This window comes from Rhagoletis pomonella, unplaced genomic scaffold (assembly GCF_013731165.1).
Source record: "Rhagoletis pomonella isolate Grant_MI unplaced genomic scaffold, Rhpom_1.0 Rhpom_scaffold_00005, whole genome shotgun sequence".
Classification (NCBI taxonomy): Eukaryota; Metazoa; Arthropoda; class Insecta; order Diptera; family Tephritidae; genus Rhagoletis; species Rhagoletis pomonella.
In genome coordinates this window covers 74,482,205-74,497,490 of record NW_023458559.1, presented here as the reverse complement: position 1 = coordinate 74,497,490, position 15,286 = coordinate 74,482,205, and the positions used below count along the sequence as shown (strand labels likewise).

At 37.8% G+C, this 15,286-nt stretch overlaps 3 protein-coding genes across 3 annotated transcripts in view; 2 read left to right on the top strand and 1 right to left on the bottom strand.

The window, feature by feature from the left end:
- Positions 1 to 709: 709 nt before the first annotated feature.
- On the top strand, positions 710 to 4,086 carry LOC118739515 (protein inturned). Its single transcript, XM_036470884.1, has one exon. The coding sequence runs from the start codon at positions 1,130 to 1,132 to the stop codon at positions 3,983 to 3,985; it is 2,856 nt and encodes a 951-aa protein (XP_036326777.1). The 5' UTR covers positions 710 to 1,129; the 3' UTR covers positions 3,986 to 4,086.
- Positions 4,087 to 6,549: 2,463 nt separating this feature from the next.
- LOC118739514 (basic-leucine zipper transcription factor A) lies at positions 6,550 to 12,703 on the top strand. Its single transcript, XM_036470883.1, has 5 exons — positions 6,550 to 6,901; positions 8,972 to 9,139; positions 9,200 to 9,826; positions 9,890 to 10,074; positions 12,261 to 12,703. The coding sequence occupies exons 1-5, from the start codon at positions 6,550 to 6,552 to the stop codon at positions 12,399 to 12,401; spliced, it is 1,473 nt and encodes a 490-aa protein (XP_036326776.1). The 3' UTR covers positions 12,402 to 12,703.
- Positions 12,409 to 15,286, bottom strand: part of LOC118740211 (insulin-degrading enzyme) — a 6,854-nt gene continuing 3,976 nt past the window's right edge. The window contains exons 3-4 of the mRNA XM_036471709.1: positions 15,075 to 15,284; positions 12,409 to 13,168 (exon numbers count right to left, since the gene is read on the bottom strand). Of these exons, the coding sequence (XP_036327602.1) occupies positions 12,929 to 13,168; positions 15,075 to 15,284 (450 nt within the window). The 3' untranslated portion in view covers positions 12,409 to 12,928. The remainder of the gene's footprint in view (positions 13,169 to 15,074; positions 15,285 to 15,286) is intronic.

Here is a 15,286-nt window from a genome sequence, read left to right as displayed (position 1 = left end):
GGTCTGTCCGAGTCGGTTAGATGGGGCCTTTCTATAATAATGTAACGATTTTTTTTCTTCTTTTTGCCCACACATCGTGTAACGGGCTAATGTAAATACTCTTGATCAACACTATTAAGTATATGCAGCACCAAAATTAGGTTATACTTGCATATCATTCGAAACTTCTCAACCGAAAATCTTTATAAACTCCAAATGGAACTATTAAAGTGGTTCAAACAGAAGAGTAATAAGATATTGTTAACTATTGCGCTCTTGCCGCGTCTACCTAGATAATAAAAAAATAAATGTAGATATGTGTGCATGTATGTACCCGATTTTAGGAGCGCCAAGTAATGTTGCTCAAGAGAGTACCATAACCACGCTAAGTGTGGCTCAGAGCATTGAAAAAAAACCATTATTTATTTTTACCTTCTGTTTACGAGCTCCCGCTGCTGCTGGCTCCGACAGTATAACCAACTATTCATACATACATACATATGTATATACGTAGCATGTGATTTGTATTGGCCAAACCTTTTTCATGTTTGCCTCCCATTCGCGCATTATTCTTTTTGCGGGTGATCGTGTGCGATCAGCAGTCTGAACTGTAGGTTAACAGAAATATTTTAAAGACATTGCCAAGTTGAAGACTAGCTGTTGGCGACTACCTAGCATTTGGGCCAATTCTGGCATACACATGAGCGCTGACAGTTAAGTAATTATCTGGCAATGCTGAAAAGGCAAACCAGTTGCATGGGAGTGCTGATGAAGATCGACAAACGTAGGAGAAACAGGCCAGAGGCAGGTGAGGTAGCATAATAGAAGGGATGTACTACTTAGCTGTGGAAACAATAAACAGAGAAAAAGAGAGTTATCGGAATTTGTTTAACTCTGCGCTCAACTCCGATATGGACAACTTCTATTTACAAGTTGGAGCTGTGAATTTTACTCAACGAAGTCGCAGAGCATTTAGTTGTAAAGTGAATGCCAATTTGATTACATCAGCGCTCGGTGTAATAGGCGGCTTTTTCAGTGCCGATGTGGCTAAATAATAAATAAAACAACAGAAATTCAACCGAAACTTTGTTTGTAAATTTGTGCCCTGCGCATACTTTAGCACCCAATAAGTGGCTAACTGGCTGGCGTGATGCGCAAGTCACAACCACTACTGCTGAATGATCAACATGAAGCTGCGCGCCTTGGCCTCCATAGCGGAGAAGGCGGCTCGGAAAGCTATTCATCCGAATCCTCATTCAGTGACTCATACACAGACAGTAGTGACTTAGCCAATTGGGAGGAGCATGTGGCCGAGGATGGAACACTTTTCTATGCAGAATATCTGCCACAAGCGCGACGCCCGATACATGAGAAACGCATTGAGTTTGCGCGCAGCAGCTCACTGCGCATGGGAAAAAAGACGGCGCGACGCCAACAACAACAGTCGCAGCAACAGCAGCAAGACCAGAAGCAAAAGCAGCAAGGCAAATCGAATGGTGATGGACGTCAGCCGACGTCTGCGCAGTCACCCGCGCATGAGCACCGTTTCTCTCACATTAGCAAGTCGCATGAAACACCCAACTACAAGCAATTAGAATTGGTAATAACGGCAGCAGATCGTTTTCGCTTCGGTCGACGCTCCACCGCCATAGAATCCATACTTGGCTTCCGTGTGTTGCCGTTCCCAGACCAGCCAGAGTGTTTAATGGTTGACAGCTTTGTGCATGCGATGCCTACGATGCTTCAACAACAACAACAACAACAACAGCAACAACAACAACCACCGCAGTCATCAACTGAGTCAACGGAAATCGAGCGTGGCGATTGGTTCAAGTCGTTGGATGACATCGAAGTGCGCGCCAGCAATGTGGATGAACTGCTGTTGCAGTTCGTTGAACCCACTAAAGTTTGCCTCAAATTTCAGGGCGTAGCGCGACGTGACACTGCCGGTGGTAATGGCGCTGAGCAAGCGCACGCAAATGGCAGCACAGGCGCCACTAGCGGTGCAGGCGATCTACAAAAAGTTGAAAATTTTGCTATGTTTGCGCAAGTATTTGAGAAGTTGCAGCTGCGCGCGCTAGCAACAGATGGCGAAAAAAGTACCGAAGTTGCTGCTGCCGCCGCTAGTTCTGATGGCACAGCTGACGTCGCTTTGCCATTTGCACTACTAATACTACCGCCAGAGTGCTATCAGAGTGATCAGCATAAGGACTCACTGTACTATTATCCTGAGGATGTACAAGCAAATTTTCTCTACAAAGCGCGCGGCAGTTTTCTCACTTTGAATGCCGTACTCACGGAGGAGCTGCAGACGAAACCGCTCATATCGCGTCTTCAGGTCAATAGCGTTACCTACTTTGTGTGCTACCGCTCGCTCAATGGCTTGCTAGTTCTGTTCGCTTACGCCGCCGCTTATAACTCACAACCGGAGGCGGGACTGCGCGCAGACGAACTCATCGATTATATACGCTTTGCTTTTCCCACGCTCAACTTGCAGCACTTCACAAATGGCAATACGTCGACAGCAGCGTTGCGCAGCTTCTTACACAATTTCTGTTCCATACAGCGCGTGCGCATATTGCGCGCGCATCGCAAGCACCCGGTACTTTTTGAGGAGCTGCTCAAAGAATCGCGACACATGCCGCTGCCGAAGGAGGCTCAATTGCGTATTTTCGATGCGCTAAGCGAAATGGAGGCCATGGATTATAGAAATTGGAATGATGAGCCACTGAATACGCATCGTGAGTTTTTTATACATGGCAGCGTGCTCTACTACGATCATTACTTACTCGCCTCACAAATGCCGCTGGAGGTGCGCGCCAATGTGGAGCTATTTCTACGCTGCCGTGGCATATTCGAGTTTATTAGTGAACAGAGCGTCAAAGAGTTGTATGTGTGGGAGGAGGTAGCCTTACCGCAGGCCACAGGTCGTTACTTTCTCACCATATGCAGCCGCAGCCACTTGATTTTAGCGGTAATTTTGAAAATCTTCGACGCGCCTGACTTATCGCCCAACGACATTGTGCCGCCCTCGCTTTTCTACATCGAAGAGATACAAGAAACACTCGATCATCTCATCCAATGCGGCATCGAATCTTTAGCCATCTTCTGGTCTATTTCTAATAAGCGACCCGAGGTGTTGGACAAAGTCGAGCAGCCCGATGAAGCCAGCGCCGAGAAGGAATCACGCAAAATAGAGAACTTCATAAAACAAAAATTCGCTGCTGCAGCCTCGGCCGCCACAGGCGGCACTTCGTCCTCACACACCAGCAGTGGTCAACGCACGCTTGCCTACGACGAGGAAACACATCTCTGTTCGTCGCTCGGCGGTTCATCCATACACAGCCTAACGCCGAGCGAGGATGATTCGAGTCGCAAACGTCTTACCGCAGCCACCAGCGCTGCCGGCAACAACGACGACTCCGATAGTGGCGGTTCAGATTGGGATAACTTCGGCGAACAGAATCCATTACATTACGGCTGCGACTCGGTGCTGCAGTCGCAAATGACCGAATCACTTTGGAAGGAAATAAATAATGTTGTGCCTGTCAAAATTTCCGCTGGCTGGAAGAATTCTATCTTCTACTACGTCTACGTCGACAATACCAACGGTTCGGTTTTCTGTCCGCTCAAAGCGAACTCTGAGTCGTTTCCTTTCCTCGCAGAAATGCGCAAAGCTTGCCATACAATACGCGCGGTGTTGCAGAATACGAAACATTATCGGCGTCTGCTGGCGCAAGAGAACACCAAACCAGCAGCCAGTAAGGGTATATTGGCCATTAAGGAGCACGGCATTACGATACAAGTGCGAGAAGTTATGACTGATGCAGCGGCAGCAGCATCGGCTGGATCGACTGAGGCAGAGAGCGTTGTGAAGGGGCGCTTTGTGGTTGTCGGACGGCTGTTCAACTCGCCGTTGAAGGAGGTGTACGTTTGTCATAAGCCCGATGTGCCGCAGAATATGGTGGAGATGGCTTTTCGACTCTCATTCTTCTCTGTGGGTTAACGAATGCGGATTGAAGTTGCAATACACATGTTTGTTTAAAAGTGTAATATTTTTTAATGTAATAATTTGCCCAATTATTTATTTTTTATATTTTTAATAAACATGCGAAATTTAAAAGGAAACCCCCTAAAAAATTTATTTTTGAAGAGAAAAAAGAGCGCTGTAGAAATCTACCTTCTACGGAAAGAATTTATGAAATTCTTAAGAATGTTTTAGCTAGAATAAAACTTGCAGCACTTCCAGAAGAAGACTCGAATGACGATAATTTTTGGATCCAAATATTCTTTCTTTTAATTACCAATATTTTTTACGTATGAGGTCGGACCAGGACCGCAGTACATTTTGACACATGTCAACTGCAACCAGTAAAAAAGATATTCGTCTATCAAAGTCTTTAAGCTTCTATGAAGTTGGTATAAAGACACGATTTTTCAGGTCACCGTTTCTCTTGGTCTACTGCACCCGACCCCTTATATTGTAGCTTGTTTGCGGCTTCAGATGTCCTCACCCCTAGACACTGCAGGACAGTTGTAAGGCGCAGCCTAAGTGCAGAAATTGAACAATAAATGACTTACTTCATATTTGATACTTATGAAATAACTTAAAGCTGAAGCGAACTGAAGGACCCCTGCTACTCGAAAGTAAAATGCTACTTATCTGAACTTTCTCCCCGAGGAAATCAACGACGACCCTCTTCAGACAGCTAGGACTTCTCGTCGACGGCAAACCAATTCCGACTGTGAACAAAGCCAAAATACTCGGAGTTACCTTGACAGTCTGCTCTCTCTCGACCTACACAACCGCAATTGTCAATAGAGCACAGACCCGCAGCACCTGGGGCCCAAGACAAAGAAACATTGTAGGAAACATACAAGGCAATTGGCCGGCCGATTCTAAACTATGCAGCGCAGTGGACGAAGCTACAGGCTTGCCAAAACGCGGTACGCCGAAGAGACACCTTCTTGCCGCAGAGTCCTCGCCTAGGCACGTCGGAAGGCATTTACACGAATTAACGGACGAAGTTTAGAGGTTCATAAAGCAACCGCTGGAAGCGAGAGCATACCGACAGGCCGTAACCAGCATTCACAGGGAGTCGGTTTCGACTTACACCGACTGCCGACGTGTGAATGCCGTTTTGGAAATACAGCCACCCGACTTGAACGAGACAGAACTTCATCTGCCGCGGGAGACACGCACCACCATAGCCCAACTTCGCTCTGGATACTGCAGCAGGCTAAACTCCTACCTGAGTACGGACGACAATGACTGATGGATAGATAACGAAATGGATAAACAAATGACATTACGACGGTACTTTGGCAAAACTTCGTACCTCAAAACACATTTTCACAAAAACACTCTCTAACAAAAAACTCTATTAATAACAACAAATTATGTTTAAAATGTTTTTCATTTGAATATTGAAGATTAAGGACTTTTTAGTTAGTTCAGAATAAAAAATATAATGAATCATAGTATTTTAAGGCCTATTTTGAATGAATTTTACGAGGTAAAAGTGATTTCTGAGATGCGAGGCTTTGCCCAAGGACCGTCGATTAGTAAAGTGGTCACCTGTTAATCACTTAAGAAATCTGCTGGTAACCGCTTAAAAATCGAACTGCATATACATTTCCATGAAGTATACGCCTCACCCTATATACCACGCACATTTTAATGAACACTAACTTGTAAATATGAATTCAAAGCATGTGAAATTCCGTTGACATTCACTCATTCCTCATTAACCCATTAAAAAAAATGTTTGGACTATTTTTAACGACAAGCATAAATCTCGGAAGCAAGCCCGAAATATCATAAAATATCAGCACAACGTCTGCGAACGTAGGTGGAGGATAGTACTATGAGTATGTTGAGGATGATGGGGAAAATCTCAAAGCATTTAGTGTTGAACAAGATCGCGACGCGTGTGAAGGTGACAAACGACAGCGCCGGCCGAGTATTACATACATATTTCGCAGCGGTAAAATTCAAGCGCACACATTTTATTTATGAACACTTGAACGCACAAAAACAAAACAAGAGTGAATAATTAATTTCCATATAATAAAGAAAGTAGTGAATTGTTTGAAGTGTATACATAGATGATATATATCGCGTGCTTATCGCTAAAGCCAAATATTTAATAAAATGGAATACATTTATCGGCGATATTTCAATCAGTAGCTATAAATTAGGTGATAGAAAAAAGTAACTACGTATGTACGTGATCGAGTAGAATACGCGAATTCGCATAACATTCAAAAAAATAAATAAATATTGAAATAAGAAGGGATCATTGCATTTCAAAGTAAGATTACAAATATGCAAAGCAACAACACCAACACTAATCCAAGGTTAAAATTTAAATAAAAGTCGGTAGCAGACACAACTGCGATAACAGCGGTAGCACTGTAGATAACTGAAGCTAAGTAGAACCAAATAGAAAGTATTCAGCAGCGCAGCACAGCGCATTGTGCAAATTAGACATACACACACACACACACACACACACACACACACACACACACATACTTAGATACATTATGTGTGCCAGCGTTCCTACAATGATAAGCGTTGTTAAATTTGTCCGTTTATTATTATTGCCATGGCTATTATTTATGGCCAGCAATTCTACTGTCAACATTGTCGCTGCAAATGGGACGCCAATAAGTCAGCCACAACAGCAGGAAGTGTTATTTGTGCAACAACAACAACAACAACAACAGCAACAGCAAAAGTGGTATCTTCAGCAATTGCAACAACAGCAACTTCAACAACAACAACAGCCGCCTAATCCGATATTTCCCGCCATGCCGCTATCGGCACCCACAACAAACGCCGCCACTCAGTTGTTACCTGAAGCGGCTAAAACAGCTGTAGAGGATCTTACAACATCAGCGCTACCAAATGGAGTAGGTAAAATGAGATGAGGCAAATATGTATGAAAGTATAGAAATAAAATAAAATAGTAATGTGTGTACAAAACAATAGATATCTAATGTAATCAATATCGGTTGTCATTCGCTACTTTTTTCGAAGAAGTTATTTTTTGTTTTTTGCTTCATACAACCTATACATAAGTACATATGTATGTACATTAGACTGCATCACTCCCCATACAAAAAAAAAAAAAAAAATCGGTACTGTTTTTCCGTTGGAATTATAAAATCTATTATATTTTAAGACGTCCACCAAAATATTTCGGAGACATATTAAGATTTACGTGCGCTGGAAAATAAAGTCACTTTCGGATTTCTCTAACAAAATTCATATAGAACAAAGCTTAAAACTTTTTAAAAGACTACAAAAAATTGTACAAATTTTTACCCAAATTTCAAACTTGGAAAAAGAGTTTTAGAAAAGAGTTTGGTTTAAAAGAGTTTTAGTTTGAAAATATTTTGGAAAGCGGTGCCACCTGTTTGAAAAGTCAAAAATTCAAATTAATTATTCGCAAGCTATCTGAAAAATTAAAATATGGATGTTAAACGAAAGATTGTTAGAATATTATTGAGGTGTTTTACAAGGGTTGCCACCCGTTTAAAAATTGAATTCAATTAATTTAAATTAATTACTACAACATGGGTATCAATCGAAATGGGTTTGAAAGGGCTTCATTTCTAAACTATATTAAGTAAGAAAAAGTATCACAGATAGAGGTCTAGTTTTAGTTTGAAAATATTTTGAAGATGGTTAAAAAATGTAAAATCTCCTATTTTTGGCATAGTTTAAGTACGTTGAGTTTTATTGAAGTAAATTACACCGAATGCAGCACGCAGTAATTTCATATTGGGACAATTTGTTTTTTGTAGTTAAAAGATTGGTACAATACAGCGATGTTCTAATGAAAATTTTCAACCAATTAATTTTCGTGATTGGGATAAAGAAATATATTTTGGGTGTTCACACAATTGGGATACGATTTGCACCAAATTTTGGCAAATACCCAATCGCGTGACACTGCCTTTAAACTTGTATTTATACGGATGTTTTTAAAAAATGAACTATAAAAAACTAACCAAAATTAAATAAAAGCAAAAATAATATTTTAAAACTTGTGAAAATTTGGTGCGGCTATAATTTGTTCGACTACTGCACATAAGTTGACTTGGCCGTGCTATCATAGTACCACAATGCCACTAAGCGCATTTTAAAATTTTCAGGCAATAGCCTCATGCGATTATCGATTGTATTGTTTGTTGTTTGTGTGAAATATTTTATTTTTATCAGTATTTTTCTTTTAATCAAAATATTTTGAAATAAAAGTGAAATTAAAAAAAATTTTGCGATTTCCACGGAACTGCTTGTTCAAAATCTGTCACGCAAAAGTTTGCAAAAATAAAAAAAATAAGCAGAGATAAATAAAAACTTTAACTGCAACGAATATGTATGCGGAACTTTTGTTATCTTTCAAAGCTTGATTAAAAGTATTTAGACGAATTTCTTCGAAAAAATCTACACCTGCGGTCAACTACTTAGGGCCGAAATTCAGAATTTCAAAAATTTTAATTAGAATATTTATTTTCGGGTAAGCAGTTTTGTAGCGTATTCAATTTTAGTCCAAGTTTCAAGTCGCTAAAAACTACCGTTGATTTTTTAGATTTTTATGTAGAGGGTGTTGCGCATTTTCCTCCATATAACCCATATAACCCCCTTTAAGTGACTAAAATTGAATGGGCTACAAAACTGCATACCCGAAAATTTTCTAAATATTCTAATTAAAAATTTAGAAAATTTGATAACATCATTTTGAATTTCAGTGCTAATTAGATGGCCGCAAGTGTATGTATTAATGCATACAGTAATATAATGCAGGTTTCATAAGGCAAAGCAAGCTAACTATAGACAGAAAGTTACTAATTCATCAAAAAGTCTGCTGGTACATTTCCAGTTAGGATTAGAATCCGAGTTTATGCATACGTATTAAAGAAAAATAATGGCGGATTATATTATTAGATATAAGCTAGGAAAACATTGTATTTTTTGCAGATTATTCAAACGACACCCTAGGCTTTGCAGAAAACTCAATCAGTGACGAAGCCGATGAGAAGCTGCCTAGCGAGATTCAAAAAGCTGTTTGTACAGTGACTGCAGGTGAAGTACGTGCAAGCGCAGAAGCTGTTACCACGAAAAAGCTCAAAGGTGTTTGTGGTTCGGGTAAATATATAGCTAAAGTTCAAGTTAGTTTTACTCTAATTTATTCTCCAAAATTTTAAGCCGAGCTTAAGTTAGCCTTTAGTGATTTGGAAGCTAAACTCTATAAGGAATTACAAGAAATAAAAACACTGCTGCAATACATAACGCAACAGCAGGGCATAAATGTGCCGCAAATGCTTGGGTCAATGGGTTTTATAAGAACACCGCAAACGCAGTTAAATAGTGTTACAGCAACAAACCCCTACTCGAGCACTTTACCAACATCAACAGCCAGAACACCACAGTCACCAACAACTACGCGCACGCCACAGCACAAACCTTTAGCTAGTAATAAACCGACTATAGCCACTAAACCGAATTTCCAACCCATCATAGAGCCTAAGAGTAATGCCGTGGACACATCAGCTGAAGTCAGTTACGAATACGAGGAGTCGTCAGCAGCTGTGGACGCTGAGGAGACGTTGACCAAAAAGGCGCCACAACTTAAATCGTTTCATACCAAGAATCAAATGTCGGCGCCACCCTCCTCCAATGAATTGCTACAGGAAGTGAGAAAATTCAATAATACAATGTTAAGTGATCGCGAAATGAAGGTATTCACTTACTATTGGAAATTGGACAATTTCACTGAACGCATTGAGAGTGGTAGTAGTACGATGGTGGAGAGTCCGGTATTTTCAATAAAAGGTGTGATTGCCCCAATTGTCAAAAAAAAAAGCAACAGTTTTCACTTTCAAATTTTCCCCGTAGCCAAGCCATTGCAGTTGAGAGCATATTTCCAGCATCTCCATCGCGATTTTCTTTACCTACAATTGGCGCATGCGAGCATAAAAAGTAATAATCGGAATAATATCATCATCGATATGGGCGGTTTATTCAAGGAGATTGCGAATGATAATGTCCGCTTTAAGCATAAGATATCAGTACTCAACCAGGTAAAATTCTACTTGTTATTGTTAAGATTTTGTATATAAGTAAAGGGGGATAACTTGAGAAATTTTTTGTCGGAGATGTTATATGTTTTTTATTTATGTTGTTTTAGCAACCTGTTTTGTGCGCCTCTAACCATTTTACCAGAGCCCAATACCGTTCCGTACCGTGGTCTAGGCTTAGGGCAGTTCGGTGGATTTGTATGTCTGGGTATAAATGCTATTATTTTTTTGCATACCATTCAAATGCTAATCGGCTGTAATGGCATGAAGCCTAATCAGGCCAAAAAGGAGTTGAGATTTCCCGCTGCTTTGTAAATGGTAAAAGTCGTTTTTGTAAGCAGTCCTGGATATATACAATCATGTGAAAAATAATAGCTTCACGACATTTTTACCAATTTTGGCCATTTTTCGTTTGTTTGTTTAATGTTTATTATTTTTTTTATAAAACTCCAGCCCACTATCTAACAAAAACGATATACAGAAGTCTAAATTTCAAAATTTGTAGAAAAACTAGAAAAAAAAACTAAATTTTACAGCAACAAACTTTTTACTAAGAATTTTTAGAGAAAATCAATGTATGCAGTTTTATAGCCCATTAAATTCTAGCTTAAGAACGTGCAAGTTTAAATTTTTTTGCAGATGGGGTTGTTATTTTCTTTCACAAAAAAAAATTGTCGAACAAATTTTGTAAGGAAGAAAATGCGTGAGACCGTCAGGAAAAAAACTATCAAAAATCCACGAAGACTTTTTCTCAAAATTCTTAGTAAAAAGTTTGTTGTTGTTGTAAAAGTTAGTTGAATTTCTCAAACTTTTCTACAAAGTTACAAATTTAGACTTATATGGTGTTTATTAGATAATGAACTGTATTTTTATTAGAAAATAATAAACATTAAACAATTAAAACAAGAATAGCCGAAATTGGTCAAAATGTCGTGTCCCTATTATTTTTCACATGACTATAATTCCGTATTAATCGTTCAAGTTGTAACAAACGAAGTGCTTCGCATACCACAGTTACATATTACTTGCCATACCAAACATTTCTTACGAAATTTTGTCTTTTTTGAGTTTTGCGACATAAAATCCGACACCCGGAAGCTACGAAAAGTCGCCACCCACATGTCTCACCGTCCAATAATGCAGCAATCGAAATCACAGTGAAATAATTTGGCTTGTCTGCACCGTAGCCTTTCCTTATTTTTAACTTTTCTAACGAAACCCTCTAAACATTATACATTTTTTTTTTCTTTGATTTTTCTTAAGTGCTACAATATTCTTGGCTACACTGGGGTTTTTGAAACCTTCTGCTTTGCCACTTCCTTGGACGTTCGCCATAGATTTTTATAATAGGCGAAACTGCAATCCTTGTCGCCTATGCTTTTTAAACGATAGTTTTGAAAGTCAAAACTGGATAATTTTGCTGCACGAAAACTTTACATACATACATTTGTATGTATATAAATTCCAGCTTTTATTGAATCCAAAATTTCAGTGATTATCTCAGCAGATTTTTCGATGCTTCCTCGCCGGATTACCTAGTATATTTGTCTTGTCAATGACACTTATATGCTTACTACTCACAAGAGATGCATAGTCTTGCCGAGGTTGTCAACGTTCGGTTCTTGGCTACAAGAGTTTTGGAGAATGCTGATGGGTTGACTGGCCTTGGCCAGTTATAAATATGAATCGTTCCGGTTCCGTAGACCCGACTGTCGTGGGAATGTGGCGTCAAGGGCTGTCCTGCCGGTGACATATACGAAATAGTGTAAAGTGCCGCCTTTGATATATTCCCCATAGCTCCAGTTATGCTATTTATGATCGCATACTTTATTTTAGGTCACAGTTAATATCTTTAATAACCCTTAGAAAATTATCGGCTATACAATGCCGAAAAAGCTCAGTGCGTGTATTCCTTTTTTAAGTCCAACGCCGCTTTAAGTTTATGCAGTGGGGCTAAGGACCGCTCCACTTTCAGTCTTTAAGAAAGTTTTGCTGCCCAACAAGATCCTGAGATACTTTGTTTCAGTTGGAGGCGTGGAAGTGGGCACATCAATATTAGATATTTTATTTCTTTAAATTTTTCTTTGTTTTATATAAAATGTTTATTTATATTTGTAAATTCCAACCAATTTCTTGATCCATTCTCTCTTTTCATAAACTTTACGTTTTAATTTTAAATTCTCTTTCAGCACAACCAGCGTTCGAAGGATTTAATTTCGCAGGAATTTCACAATCTCGAGACGGGCTTTCTCATACCAAATAGCGCACTGCTCGGCAGTCCATTTATCAAAAACGATTCATTGTTAATACAAATTTTTCTTTATTTATAATTTATTTTCTTTTTATTTGCATAATTTTTCTTTAATTGTATGGTTATACGAGTACCTTTTTGTAAAGAATCTGCTATTTTTTAATCGCACACAATTGCATATATTTTATTTAAATGGTTAACTTAATAAGAATTTTCAATACGGTTATTTATGAATTTATGAATTTTATTTATAAGCAATTATCTAACATAGTATGTAACTACATATCTAATCAGGTGTAAAATTTAATAAAAACCAACAACAATGAAATTGTAGTCTTAATAAAAAATATACAAATCGGTAAACACTTGTTTTCTTTTGAATGTTAAAAAAAAAAACAAAAAACATGTAATACAATTTAATGCAACTCACCCAATTAGCCGATGTGAAAGCAGGATTTTTCATGATTATTTTTTTTCTTTCTGTTCCTTTTTCTTAATAAATAAGCGAATTCTTTAGCGAAGTACATACATACAAGCACGCGCCCACACACATACATATATTTGTATAGGCGGGCGCATGCAATTTTTTTTTAGCTATGCAAATATTTATAATTTACTACGCGCTCCTTTTGATTTAATATCCAAAACTGGCAGGCAAATTGGATATAATTCTTTGCTTGATTTGAATGCTTCCAAATCGATGATTTTCTCATGCCGTTCCATATTTGTGATTTCGATGGCTTCCTCTTCGGGCGTTTCCGCTTTTTTGTCGTCTTGGTTTAGCTGCGTGGAAATAATATGCACGGAGAGTACACGTCGCTCGGGACCATCGCGAGCAATGAAGCTCTGTAATTATCGAATGGAAAAGATAATTAAGTTTTAGTTAAATAAAGATAAATTACTACAAAAAGAGTCATTAAATAGTAAAAAAAAATCAGAGTAAAGCGCAGATAAACCAGGATAAAGATAAATAAAAGTAAAGGGATAAGGTTAAGGTTAGGGTTAATATTGAGGATAACGATGAAGGTAAAGATAAGAATAAGGATAATACGGATGAGGGATAGCAATAAATATTAAGGGCAATAAGTATATGAATGGTAAAATAAAGGATACGGATAAAAACAACGATAACGATGTAGATGTAGTATATGAAATAAAAGAAGTCAAAAGTAAAACAAAATATTGAGATCAAATTACAAATAAAGGAAGAGATACTAAGAGAGAACGGTTACGCAATAACAACGGTACTCGTATGAAAAAAAAAACTGGTTAAAATAGCACTAACAGTACCATATATCTGATATATCTAATTTTACAGTAAACTTTTGTCGTAAGTATGGGGATTTCAGCTAAAAATTTTTACAAAAAATCAATTTCGAATAAAAGACACTACCACAATTTCGGGCAAAGGGGTCGATCTTTTTATATATGGCAACAATATCGTATATTTTGAGCAGAAATGCATTCAAATATTTATGTAAATATGTATATGGAGTGACTCAGAATGAGACCCTGAGCATTTGATTGTCAACAGGAAAAAACTTCTCATAGCCATTCTCTTAAAGTTTTTTTGCAAAACTTTGAATACAACATTTTGCGTGTTTCAAGCCAAGAAGAACTCCATACTAAGCAGAAAGATTCGATCTTGTTTAAATTCTTTAAAAGATTTCGTGTTATTTTGGCCTTCTCGGATTTTCGTTGCCTCTTTTGGACTTAGCAAATTTGCCTTTCATTTAATATAAACTAGGAAAAATAAAACAAGTACTTTAATCCTTTTCGAAACGATGCATTTTTAATTTCCCTTGCTTACCTTTTGAAAATATGAATTTTCATAAAAAGTGGACTTAGCAACTTTTCACTCAGCGAAATATGTATGCTTAGTTAGAAAACAGTTTGGAGTTAAAGAAATCTGAAGAGACTTGGCGATCATAGAGGCAAATTTTGGTTGTTTGATAGCAGACATTTTAAAGTATGTATGTATATCTCTTGAAACAATTTTCTGTAGTTAAGTGCAAAGAAAATAAAATTGTGGGTTAGGCCACTTTTGCTTTCATGGCCTCATAAAAAAAACTCAATATATTCCCCGAACTATGGACCAAAAATGGTAAAAAAGCGTTCTTAATTTTTCTCTCTGACGTCAGATTTTTTTTAAAGGACTTCGAAATTTGAAAAATATTATTACTTCAAAAACTTATTTAAAAAACTCAAAGCAATGTACAAAGAAAAACAGTATGGGTATCAAAGTAAAGGTAAAATTCGTAGAATTAAGCATTAGGACAAATGTCCTTTTAAAAATTGTATCCTTGAATATCCTTGAAATTTTGCATTACTTATTTTTGAAAAAATTATATGTATGTTAAGGTCTAATATAGCTTTATAAGCTTAAAAATTAAATTAATTTTAAGGTAATTTTCGATACCTATTCGTCCTTGTGGACCAAAAAATTCTAAAAAATATTCTGTTTCATTTGGTGCCCATGTTGTTATTCTACATTGCACTGAATTTTTTAAATAATTTTTGGATTCCATCATATCTGTGAGACTACAAAGAGAAAAACTAAAAACGCAGTTTTACTATATTTGGCCCAAAGTTTCGTGAGTATATTGATTGCCTTGCGTGTTTCAAAATTTGAATTTTGTTTAATGGAGCTCGCATTAGGCGCTTTAGCCTTTGTTTTCTTTTCATTCATATATTTTTTTTTTTAACTTAAAATATAGGCAAATTTTATAAGAACTTATGTATAAAAATTTACCTTAAAGCATTCCAAAAACTCCTCCTTAGTAATCTTACGTAAGATTGCCACTTCTGCTTCATCGCGTTCGAAATGATATTGTGCCAAAGCGATTTCACTATAGAATTGATGAAATTGTTGAGAAACATTTTTCGGTTTTTCCAACTTCTTCAACGCTAATGCCTCTTTGTGGCGCTCGAATTCGTCCAAAGGCATTTCCTCCATGACTTTCT